The following is a 12,320-nucleotide window of genomic DNA, read 5'->3' as shown; positions in this document are numbered from 1 at the left end:
CTGATTTATAAAGCAAAAAAATCCGGAAGTTGCCAATTGTCTTCAAACTTCAAAATCATTAAAATAGCAATCATTGAAAAAATTTGTTTATTTTCAACAAACAAAGTCAATGTGCTGACAAGTAAAAATTTTTAAAAATGCATGTGAAGAATTTTCAAAAATTTTATTATGGATATTTTTTTTTAAATTTTCTGTTGAAATTTAATTAGGTAATTAAAACATTACAATTGTCAGATGTCGGTTACTTTCAACATCATAGTTTTAAATAATATAAATCACAAAACTCACTATGATGTTTGCTATGAAAATAATTTTTTGAGGTTATAGAAATCTGGCAGCCTTATAATTATAGGCATGCGCATTTATTTAGTTAGAAATTGTAACACGCGAACCCTAATAGCACAGCTCATAGAGAATAGAGACTCTATTTTCCATGGCACAGCTATTGGGAAATCTGCCGGGGGCGTGGCTTCTTCTAGCAGCAGATGCAGTTACTACTCTAAGACGCATTTTTAAATCAGCTGTAGTATCTTTATATGAGAAAGTGGATTTACCTCGAATTATAATCAATTTTTTTTTTAATTTCGTAAAATATGAAAATTTTTATTTAAGAAATTTGTGAATTTGCAAGTGCACAGTCTAGCCATAAGAATTTTATTGGTGGTAAAAGTATACTTGATGCAGGGCATTTGATTAAATGTGGTATACTGCAATCAGATAATACTTGTAACAATGTGTATAAAATAATTGCATTTTATTTGCAAACTTCTCACTTAAAAGATGCTCCACAAGAAATTGTAGGCGCAATTTCACATATGGAAAAATTATGGGAATTTCATGTTCGTGCAAGGCTGGACTAAGTGAAAATTGTAAGCTTGTAGTTGCTATACTTCTTTACTGTAACAGGTTAGGTTTTTGTTTAAAAATAAATTTATTTTATAAAAAAAAAATTTGAATTTTATGAAGATATTCTAATGTAAATATTATTCTTCGATGCTTTTAGAAATGATCTCGAAAAACTTCAGCCATTCAACTCCCTGAGGGTGCTATCTTTTTGTCCTAACAACCAGTTCTTTCGAGCCGAAAAGTATTTCGATTGAATATTATTTCCGGTATAGTTAAGAGTCAAATGATGTTAATAATTACTGTATTTATTTCTAGTGGATGTTTGAGACAGATTTGTATTTAGTCAGTTGCATTTAATGTTGTTTCCTTTAAATACAGATGGCTGATAGTAACAGTACGAGATGGTGACTTAGTAATGTAGAAAGATGTCAAATTATGAACAGTTGTACATCGAACTGATGTTATGTATTTGCATACAGTGATTAAGTCGGACATAAAATGTTACATGTGTATTTGTTGCTATCATGAAAAATAGTCACTAATTTATTAAAACAACGATAATTTAATGCATTAGTATTTTATACTTTTTTTAAAATGAGTCAAATAAATTGAGAGCAGTTTGCTTATAATGCCAGTTGAATTTTTGTCTAGCCTTATTTAAGTTTTACAATAATTTCGAGTCAGCAATTGTATGTTGCCAACATACTTGGTGGCATCGAAAATTATCCGTACCCTCGTATATGTTATGTCCTCAACAGCCTCAGGTGCCTCCACCTGTTAATTAATTAGTAAACTCAAGATATATAAGAAACGCGCATTTAAATTCCATTTGAAATAATATATTAATATCCTACAACACTTATTGCGTCTTAACAATATGAAGTAAATAAATTAAATCACAAATCGTCGTGGCACATACTCATTAAATTATATATTTTTATTATAAGAAAAATAAATAGATGGATAAACTTTATTTTATATTTAGAGAAACATAAATACAGTTTGAGTGGTCTTGGAACGTTTTCTGTCACCTGATACTTAAAACCTAAACAAAACACACGCATAAAAATCATGAATAGGCCCTTGTTCTAAAGTTAACAGTAAATATGGTTATAAACAAATACATACTCTATAATTTAATGAGTATGTGCCACGACGATTTGTGATTTAATTTATTTACTTCATATTGTTAAGACGCAATAAGTGTTGTAGGATATTAATATATTATTTCAAATGGAATTTAAATGCGCGTTTCTTATATATCTTGAGTTTACTAATTAATTAACAGGTGGAGGCACCTGAGGCTGTTGAGGACATAACATATACGAGGGTACGGATAATTTTCGATGCCACCAAGTATGTTGGCAACATACAATTGCTGACTCGAAATTATTGTAAAACTTAAATAAGGCTAGACAAAAATTCAACTGGCATTATAAGCAAACTGCTCTCAATTTATTTGACTCATTTTAAAAAAAGTATAAAATACTAATGCATTAAATTATCGTTGTTTTAATAAATTAGTGACTATTTTTCATGATCCCTGATAGCCAAGTTGGCGAGAAACTGACGAGAAACTTGCAGCCGCAACTGGAACCAAGTTGATCGCCAACAGTTGGTACCTCCAATAGTTGATGGACATTTTCTGAGAAAGTTGGTGGCAAAAGTTGTAAATCCAAAAAGTTGACGATCACTTTCTGAGAAAGTTGGTGGCAAAAGTTGCTTGCAAAAGTTGGTGATCATAAGTTGACGGTAAGTTTACTTTCAATTTCCTCAGAAACTTGCATTCCAGTTGCGGCTCCATACTGCCGCCAACTTTCTGAGAAAGTTGGCGGTAACTTGTAGCCAAAAGTTGCAAAAGCTGAAGTTGTCGATAACTTGTCGTCAAGTTGGTCGGAAACTAATGAATGACCAACTTTTTCTCGATCAACTCGTGTTATCAGGGATAGCAACAAATACACATGTAACATTTTATGTCCGACTTAATCACTGTATGCAAATACATAACATCAGTTCGATGTACAACTGTTCATAATTTGACATCTTTCTACATTACTAAGTCACCATCTCGTACTGTTACTATCAGCCATCTGTATTTAAAGGAAACAACATTAAATGCAACTGACTAAATACAAATCTGTCTCAAACATCCACTAGAAATAAATACAGTAATTATTAACATCATTTGACTCTTAACTATACCGGAAATAATATTCAATCGAAATACTTTTCGGCTCGAAAGAACTGGTTGTTAGGACAAAAAGATGGCACCCGGTAATTTCAGCATCAAATTACCGTTAATTTCAAACTAAAGTGGCTATTGGGGGAAAGGAAAAATAACAATTCATCACCACAACTGCTCTCTATTAGCAATCATATGTATTAAATGATAAATCAAATATGTCTCTCTGTTTGTATCAAGATGGTCACAAAGAACAATAAACGTGTGTCGTAGTAGATTGCCACCATTAGTTTCTAGTAGACAACTCAGACGAGGTAAAACAAGGTAATTAGTCTAGGAAAAAAAAAAATAAGTTCTTTTTAGTTATCAATTTAGTAAAATATTAAATTCAGCACATCAAACATATAGCAGTAAAATGTCTTCATTGCCATCTCAGTCAGTTGAACTGAGTTCTTACCGTGATCAACATTTTAAGGTAAGAGATTTTACTACTTTCAAATTGTAAAATATGATACTCATCTATGATTAATTTAATTTAATTTTTGAATTCTTAGGGGTCAAGAGCTGAACAAGATCGTTTATTACGTACGTCAACAACACTTTACGTAGGTAATTTATCATTTTATACCACTGAAGAACAGATTTATGAATTGTTCAGTAAATGTGGTGATATAAAACGTATAGTCATGGGCTTAGATAAATATAAAAAAACACCATGTGGATTTTGTTTTCTTGAGTATTATCTCCGTAATGACGCCGAAAATTGTATGAGATATGTTAATGGTACAAGATTAGACGATAGAATTATTAGAACTGATTGGGATGCTGGTTTCATCGAGGGAAGACAGTATGGACGTGGAAAAACTGGTGGTCAAGTAAGTTGCATTTTTTTTTCATTTGTTGAAATCATGTTGCGTTAGAAGTTATGACAGAATATAATTCAGCAACAGGTATTCTTAATGTATTCAAATGTATTCTTTCGTACGTTGATATTTTCTATCTTGAAAAAAGTTATACTTAATAGAAATCTCCAATTAGTCTCTAATGGAAATTAATATAAGATCATAATGATGAAAAGTTAAATGAATTTTAAATTACATCAAATTGTTGAAATATAAAATGTGCAAGATAAATTTAGCAAAGAGGAATTTATAAAATTTTCACTTGACTATATTCTCCGTACTAACGAATCTATAACAATAAATGATACAGTCATCAAAAGCTTAAAAAATAACGTATAATTTTTGAAACATTTAATTAATTGCATGATGAGTTTTTCAGGAAAAATGAGGTGAACTGTTATTTTTTCAATTTTGTGTCGTCGATATTTCTTTAAAAATCAACCGATGTTGATGTTAACAACCACATTCTACCCAATTTTTCAGGCTCGAACGCTGATAAAATTTTATAGGCAATTATTTCAACGATTTCAGTGTTAATAAAAAAAAAAAAAACACTTTAGAAATTTTTTTGTCAGCGATATCTTTACACCAAGCTTTTCTATTTTGATGATTGTGGCAGCATTCAATGCAGTTTCTAAAGTTTTATAGCCGATTAGATTTCGAAATCAATTCACAAGGATGTTGAAAGTAAAATAATAAAAAAAAAAACATTTATTAAATATCACTTTCGAAATTACTTGAAACGTACACGAATAAAAAAGTTGAAATTTACTCAGATTTTAATTATTTCTTTCTATTTCAAACAGTAATGCGGTGCCCGAGTGTGATTTTATTAAATATAACAATTTATAAACCAAAAAGTATATGAGTAATCCGTTAAAACTCATGGACGATTTCTATTGAATGAATCTTATACTGTAAAAAAAAATTCTGACGTCAAATCAGATTCTTTTCTCTCAAATACTCCGTGCGTTTGGATATAGCCAAATGCGTGAAGCGATCGAGTCTATCACGCTCTACGTTTGACAATATTCTTTGATCCAAGTGAAAGTTTTTTGAGTGAAGGTAATGAGTCGTTTGAACTAATTCTATAGTTTTTGATATAACTGAATAAGTTTTTTTATATAAAAAAAAAAAAAAACATTAGTTTAAGTTATTGATACTGTTGATACAATAATGATTCTCGTTTTTTATAAATTCATTTAAAATTTTACTCAAAGTAAATCGTAAGGTGATTGAAGGTACGCATTTTCAGTTAAGTCGAAATTTTATTGAAGCAAATCAATTTTATTGTTGAAAGTAATATTTTTTTAGTTTCATAGAAACTGTCTTTATAATTGTTTCAATAAAAAAACGAGTTATTTCAAATTACTATATTACATTGATCCAAACGAAACAGTAATCTGAATCAAGTTAATGGTGCCGTAATTATTTCATTGATAATTGATGCAATCTTTTTTTTTTTCTTTCGTATTAACTATTATAATAATTATGTCATCTTTATTATACTTTAATAAATATTTCTAACATGCTCAGTTTTTAGTTATAAATTGAATAATCACGATTGCTTTACGGAGGATTCTAACCCAGCACACCTAACATTTTTTTTTTTTTTATAAATGTTTATTTATTCATAGATTATTTTCTAATACATAATTGGATTAAATAAACAAAAAACATAAAATCTTTAATTCGTTACACGTATGAAATATTTGAGGAAGCAGGCTACTGTTAACAGCATCTCGTTTCTCTTCCGTCGCTGTATAATGTGAATTGCTTGAATTTATTAAATTCTGGGTTATATTTCGACTAAAGTTGTCCAGACAATCTCTATTATTTATAGTATGTGGAAAAATATTAAATTAAAAACCACTCTTAAGTTCTTGCTTAAACTATATAACAATTATTATATTTCGAATTTTTTTTCTTAACCATGCTAAATTCAGGGGTGAAAAAAAAAATTTTTTTTTTGCCAAAATTCATAATCTTGAAATAAAAAAAAACACCTCTCTGAAATTTTCAGGATCTCTTAAGATTGTTTAACGGTAGTGTAGTAAAAAATTTAAGCCCGAAATTTCGTGTCGCCATACGATTTTGACGGTTTTTGAAAATTCAAAATTCGAAAGCTTTCTCATTTTTCAAAATTTGTTTCCGAAATATTTTTTTTTTTCAATAGCCCCAAGTGTCCCCTTCAAAATAAAACCAAGACTATTTCTGTATCTATCATAGTTTTCGAGATATTCAAAAAATAAAGTTGAAAAATTAGAAAAATAGTAAAACTTTGAATTTTGAATAACTTTCGCGAAAAAATTTTCTAATTTTTTTCCTTTGGCAAATCTCTGTTTTACGGAAAAAGAAAAGTTTTGACCAAATTTCGTCCAAATTGAAAAGGGTCGATTCCAACTACTGGTCGAGTAGACATGGAATGACCCACATATATATAAAATATACAGGTTTTGAGTTAACATCAGTCTTTCTAGTGTGTGCGTCTAGCTTGTTGAAGCTTTTGCTCAGCTTCTTTCATCTTTCTTCTTCGTTCAAGTTCGATCATATGCGCTGCACTTTTATCCAGCCACCAGTATTTAGGATTTGCGAGGTGGAAATCGTCTTCATCTCTTTTCGGGATTACTGTTGAGTATTTTAAGTTACTGTTTTCTGCAGAATAAGCATCGATGGGAATACGTTTATTCGCTTAGTGCCTGCCACGGTAATATAGCGTCGGGATGTTCAATTCATTTTGTACAATACCTATCCTGTCTAATTGTGTAAATGCTTGAGGATGAGATTCTGATTCTGAGGATGAAATTGTCTATCCGCGAAATATTCGCTGAGTCGTATATCAGCACACCTAACACACTTCGCACAAGTGACCGACGCTTTACCGCTACGCTACCGAGCTAGTTAGCGGTTTTCAATTTGATTGTGCTTCTAATACTTTGTTTCCATATTGAAGGAATGTTTACTAAGGTATAATTTTTTGATCAATGAATTTATCAAAAGTTATTGGAGCTTGAACTCAAATTTATAGCAAATTTCGAGATCTTTTTACTTTTCCAGCGAAATTGTCGGACATCATAAAATATCATAGGATTTTTTTTGTAGACAATTTTATTTCCTACTAATTATTTCAGATAAACTTTTCTCGGATTCCGCATAATTTTCTACTTATTTCCATTTTAATGTCAAGCTCTTATAATCAGAACACTATTTTATTAAGCGCTTGACATTAAAATGAAAATAACTAGAAAATTATGTGGAATCCGAAAAAACTTTATCAGAGACAACTTGTAGGAAATAAAATTGTCTTCAAAAAAGATTCTATGACATTGTATGATAAGTCTTAGTTTTGTCGGAAAAGAAAAAAGATCTCGAAATTTACTACAAGTCGACTTTGAGCTCCAATAACTTCTGAACAGATAGATTTATCAAAAAATGATAAGAAACGGTTTTTTTAGAGCGTTCAATTTCCTACAAAAACATTTCCTGATAGGTTTATCTTTATCTGTACAATGAGCTATTGCCGACATGAAAAATTCTAAACTAAAAAAAAAATTTTTTTTACCATATTATTTGACTAAGAAATCAAAAATCGCTATGAGCTACCTCTAAAACTTGGATTTAAGGGTGTAGTCTAGTTCATGGGCTAAAAAAATAGCCTATTTTTGGTAATTCCTTGTAAGCTTGATATGAAAGAATAATACAAACATTGTTAGGGATGATAAATGAAGTCTTGAATTACAAACAAAATTTTTAACTTCCCGCTAAGAAAATCGATGATTTTCAAAAATTTCGGGAAGTTATTGTTTTCACCCGGATTGGCGAAAATCGAAATTCCAACAGATATCGACGTCTTGAGGTTCTAGGAAGCTATTCTGACTAAATTCAAGATAATGTCCGAGTGTATGTATATACGTACGTACGTATGTAAATATCTATAACTTTTGAACGGATGAACCGATTTTGATCGTCGAGGTGTCATTCGGCGCGGCTTGTTATTTACTATAAGCACTGAAAATTTGAGCTTAATCGGTAGAGTACGTTCGGAGATATTTCAAAAATAAAATTTTTTCAAAAATGTTTTTTTTTGGATAACTTTTAATTTGCTTGATGGATTGATTTCAAAATCTAATCAGCTCTTAAACTTTGTAAGCCACGTCGAATGCCACCTCAACTATCGAAATCGGTTTATTCGTTTAGAAGAAACCGTGAACGAAAGAATTAAAAAAAAATTTTTTTTTTTTTAGTTTTTTTTTTTTTTTGAAATTTCTCAAAACCGTCTTGATATATCATTTTAAAAATTTGATCAGCTCTAAAACTCAATAAAACGCGTCGATTGCCACCCCAACCGTCTCAATCGGTAAATTCATTCGAGAGATATCGTTGTAGAAAAAATGGTAAAAAACATGATTTTTCAAAAACAAAGGCATACAAAAGTATTTTCGTACTCGAAGAGCTCAAAAATGTGTTCTCAACAATGATTTCGAGCTCAAGGAGCTAATAATAAACAAAATTGAAAAAAGTATTTTTTTTTCGCTGTTATTTGAAAAAAAATAAGTTAAAATCAAAATCTTAACATGATTTTAGTCTATCCTTTAAGTTCTTATGTGTAGAATATGTGGTTAAATTTTTAGAAGTATCAGCCCATGGGTTCCAGAGAAATCGTGATTGACGTTGGCGAAAACGTAGTTTTGAGATATACGCGTTTAATAGTATATTACATACCTAGGCCAGTAAAATAAGACAAGCCTCAGAGCACATGTGATTGTTGGCCGAGGCGAAGCCGAGGTATGTAATATACTATTAAATAAAAAAAAAAAAAATCTTATCAAAATTTAATCTGCGAAGTCTGTACCGTACGAAGTGTCTTTTTCTTGTTCAAAACTTTCATTTGCTACTAATTTAGCCTTCTTTCTTTCCGTTTTGCCCGCTCTTGATGTGTCCAAGCTGTAGCGGTTCACATATTTGATACGCGTAAAATCGTGGTTGTGGACCTTTAAATTCAGAAAAATACTCTTACACTACTCGAATCTTCATATAAATTTGAAACAATATGCTTGAATACATATATATACGAAAAATGTCAAAAAAACAAAAATCGATTTTTCAAAAAAGACCAACTTGACTACACCCTTAACACAATACGTTCGGTATCATATGGTACTATTTTTGTTTCATTGAAACATGTAAGGTTGTCAAACCAAACGTTTCAAGAGTTTCAGTTAAATTTCTTAAAATTAAAGAGTTTGCTTCAACAAGTTTTTAATTTTCAATCAAGTACATCTAAACTTTAATTTCGGACAAACCTAAAAATTTTAACATAAACGCTTAAGCGATTCTTCATAATCGAGTAGAGATTTTAATTCAATAAAAATGATTTTCTTGAAACCAACTATTTTCAGTTGGTTCAAAGGAATTTTTTTTATTGAAGAAGAAATTTGTCAAACTATTAAGGAGCTTGATGTCAGTACCTTATTTTTTACAGTGTAAAGTTGAGTAAATTCATTTCAATTTTTTTACCTTAAACATAACATTTTGACTATTCCTTTTTCTTTCTAAAACTGAATTAGTGAATATTTACTAATTCAGAGTGATAGTCGAATGTCTTATTCTAAAAAGTGGTACCACTCTAACTCTGAATAGGTCAATATTCATTATTTGTTAATAAATTTTGCTAATTCATTGTAAGTGAGACAATAATTCGAAAAGTTTAACGATACTTATAAATAAAGAAAAAAAAATCATCTATGGTTTTAACTCCTAATAATTTATGCATTACACACTAACATTTGATTTTTTTAAATCTTTAGTCGACAATATCTCTCGAATGGATTATCCGATTGAAACGTTTTTAGTTGCAGTCGAAAGCTTTTATTGAGTTCTGGAGCTGATTCGATTTTGAAGTTGATCGATTCAATAGTTTCTAAAGTATTCGAGAAAAACGAAAAAAAAAAAATTTTTGGTATTTTTTAAATATTTCAGAATCAATTGGATTTAATGATCTAAAATTCGTACAAAATCTAATTTCGAACAGGCTCTCTCGAATACCATCAGAACCATCTAGATTAGTTGATTTATTAAAAATATATGAGTGGTTTACATCTCCACTTTCTTTGTGGGAAGTTAAAAATTTTTCTATTATTATTAATTTTTCTTTTTCTTTGTTTAAAGGTAAGGGATGAATATCGATCAGACTTTGACAGTGGTAGAGGAGGATATGGGAAAATTATTCAACAAAAAGTGCAACCAATTTCTGAAGGTGGATATGGACGTTAATTAAGGATAATTTAATAAATAATTAACTTTGGAAGGATTTAAAAACTGAGTATAGTGATGAAGATTTGTTTTTAAAGTATAGGGTAATTAATTAAGATTGTGTTTAAATACATTGTATAGATTAAGAACGTTCAAGGATTGTTAACAAGATATTGGAAATTATTTAATTATCCTTATTACTTGAAAAAAAAATTTATTTCATTTTAAGTGTACGTAATAGTTTTTAAAAAATAAAGTTATTTTTTAAATTGAATTTAATAAGCTTCTTTAATAGAGAACTATTATTTCTGTTATTTATTTGATTTGAAATAAATCAGCTTAGAAATGATTTCCATAGGTTCCATTAGAATATCATCGTTTTCAACTTCATTGAGGACATCAGTAGTCTTTTGAGGAGCTGTAAACATTTTACTATTCGCTCTGAGTGAAGCCATGGTAGGGGAAATCAAATTGACTGAAGCGTTTGCAGTGGTTACTTTCGGAGTTACGGGAGGCTATGATTACTGAAATTGTAAGCAAGCACACGTGAAAGTATTTATTCTGTTATCATTTAATTATTTATTTTTCATTTTGATTTTTTCCTCAATATCATATTTTGACTTTGATATGAATTTCAAACAACTTAACCTAAATGCTTACTGCATTCTTTTTTATTTTTTATCATTATACTTACTTATTGTTGATTCGTTTAGCTAAAAAACAAAACTGCAATTATTATAAAACTGTCACATATTTTTTACAACTTTTTTTTTTACTATTATTTATGATATTTATTTATTTTTATGTTTCTTGCTATTGACATACGTATAAAAACATACTCTGACAGCCTCCCGTAGTTCATATTTTGTCTGGCGCTGCAGTCACACTCATAGCGAATTGAATAATTATAGTATGTATTCTAGTAGTAAATAGTCGGTGTAGTTAATTTCGATTACTTTCTTATTGATCACCTAATATGGTAATCCTAGCCACATGTGGTGAATTCCTCAGACAAAATATTCCTAACAAATAGTACCGGACAAAATTTTATAAAACGAGACATACTTTAAGCATTGTTAGTGGCGCTTGCAGCAATAAATGAGAACTATAAGATTGGTAGGGTTATATGATTGTTTTATTATATGTGCAGTATCTCATATAACAATCTTTTTCAATTCTTGAGCAAGTTGCTCTCAAGATCGATGTGCTAGTGTCTTTTTCGACGTACGTGTATTGCTGCAGATACTTGTGACCAGATTTAAATTGCAAGCCTAGTGCAAGCCTTTTACAAGAAATTTGTGCCAGATTATAATTCAATTCTGGAGGAGGGCTCTAGTTGAAAATAGTTGCGCATGGCTTGCTCAAGATCTGCTCAAGGATTGAAATTGACCTGGGGCCTTGAACAGATCTTAAGCACGCCATGCGTGAGTACCTACTATGTATGTTACTGGTACAAGAAATGCGTCAGACACTGATTCATTGCACGTGTTTAAGATATCTTTAATGTTCTTGCGTACGATACCATGAGCAAGACATACACAAATCTTGACATAGGTTTTTTGATACACATTCTTGAATAAGACACATACGTAAAAAAAGACACTAGCAGCTAGGGGTCTTACTCAAGATACTTATTCCAAAATCTTGCTCAAATACATTTTAATAGAGGTGCACCTCTAGTATATCGTAAGATCATAATTCTGATTTAATGCGAAAAATTCAGAAATCAAAACTAAAATAGCCATTTAATATTTCCTAATAAAATATGTAAATTGAAATAAATATTAGATAGATAGCTAAATGTACAAGCACTATCACTATCATCGTCACTATTTGATTCGTCCCTTTTTCGATTCATTCCAATTATATTTTTTACAAATTATTTTGTAAAAATAATCACCCAGTATATCGACTTACAATCAATCATTCTATTTAAAGTAAAATAAAAGATCTGGAAGGGTTATCCCAATGCCTTATTTAAGAACTAACTAACTAAAATAAAAGACAATATAGTGACTCTTTCAAGTGCTAGAAACTAACTGTATAATAATATTCCAAATGTATATGAGTTTACTAGTATACATTCAAATATTTTCATATTAACATACTCAGACACTTTATATCTATAGAAATATAAA

At 29.9% G+C, this 12,320-nt stretch overlaps 2 protein-coding genes and 1 long non-coding RNA gene across 6 annotated transcripts in view; 2 read left to right on the top strand and 1 right to left on the bottom strand.

The window, feature by feature from the left end:
• LOC103572884 (CD2 antigen cytoplasmic tail-binding protein 2 homolog) overlaps positions 1-398 on the bottom strand; it is a 39,687-nt gene extending 39,289 nt beyond the window's left edge. The window contains exon 1 of the mRNA XM_014443978.2: positions 289-398. The gene's annotated coding sequence lies outside the window, so the exon portion shown is untranslated. The remainder of the gene's footprint in view (positions 1-288) is intronic.
• An 82-nt stretch (positions 399-480) lies between these two features.
• Positions 481-1,475, top strand: LOC128668817 (uncharacterized). The gene is made up of 3 exons (XR_008404457.1): positions 481-906; positions 1,004-1,087; positions 1,162-1,475. It is a non-coding gene; the product is annotated as an uncharacterized LOC128668817 (long non-coding RNA).
• A 1,740-nt stretch (positions 1,476-3,215) lies between these two features.
• Positions 3,216-12,309, top strand: LOC103572882 (nuclear cap-binding protein subunit 2). Of its 4 annotated transcripts, none has more exons than XM_008551684.2 (5): positions 3,216-3,342; positions 3,437-3,503; positions 3,583-3,903; positions 10,099-10,412; positions 10,541-12,309. In XM_008551684.2, the coding sequence occupies exons 2-4, from the start codon at positions 3,444-3,446 to the stop codon at positions 10,201-10,203; spliced, it is 486 nt and encodes a 161-aa protein (XP_008549906.1). In that variant the 5' UTR covers positions 3,216-3,342; positions 3,437-3,443; the 3' UTR covers positions 10,204-10,412; positions 10,541-12,309. The 4 variants fall into 4 exon arrangements, with proteins under 4 accessions (XP_008549906.1, XP_008549905.1, XP_008549904.1 ...); XM_008551683.3 differs by having other exon boundaries at positions 3,217-3,352; positions 10,541-12,308; XM_008551682.3 differs by having other exon boundaries at positions 3,218-3,342; positions 3,421-3,503; positions 10,541-12,307.
• The last annotated feature ends 11 nt before the right edge of the window (positions 12,310-12,320 follow it).

Source organism: Microplitis demolitor, chromosome 10 (genome assembly GCF_026212275.2).
Source record: "Microplitis demolitor isolate Queensland-Clemson2020A chromosome 10, iyMicDemo2.1a, whole genome shotgun sequence".
Lineage (NCBI taxonomy): Eukaryota > Metazoa > Arthropoda > Insecta > Hymenoptera > Braconidae > Microplitis > Microplitis demolitor.
This window is presented reverse-complemented; position numbering and strand designations above follow the sequence as displayed.

Bases quoted from the DNA above. Each gene is read 5' to 3' on its own strand.
- LOC103572882 (XM_008551684.2), top strand. From the start codon at position 3,444: ATGTCTTCATTGCCATCTCAGTCAGTTGAACTGAGTTCTTACCGTGAT. The intron at 3,504-3,582 runs GTAAGAGATTTT...TTGAATTCTTAG, and splicing joins ACCGTGATCAACATTTTAAG to GGGTCAAGAGCTGAACAAGA. The intron at 3,904-10,098 runs GTAAGTTGCATT...CTTTGTTTAAAG, and splicing joins GTGGAAAAACTGGTGGTCAA to GTAAGGGATGAATATCGATC.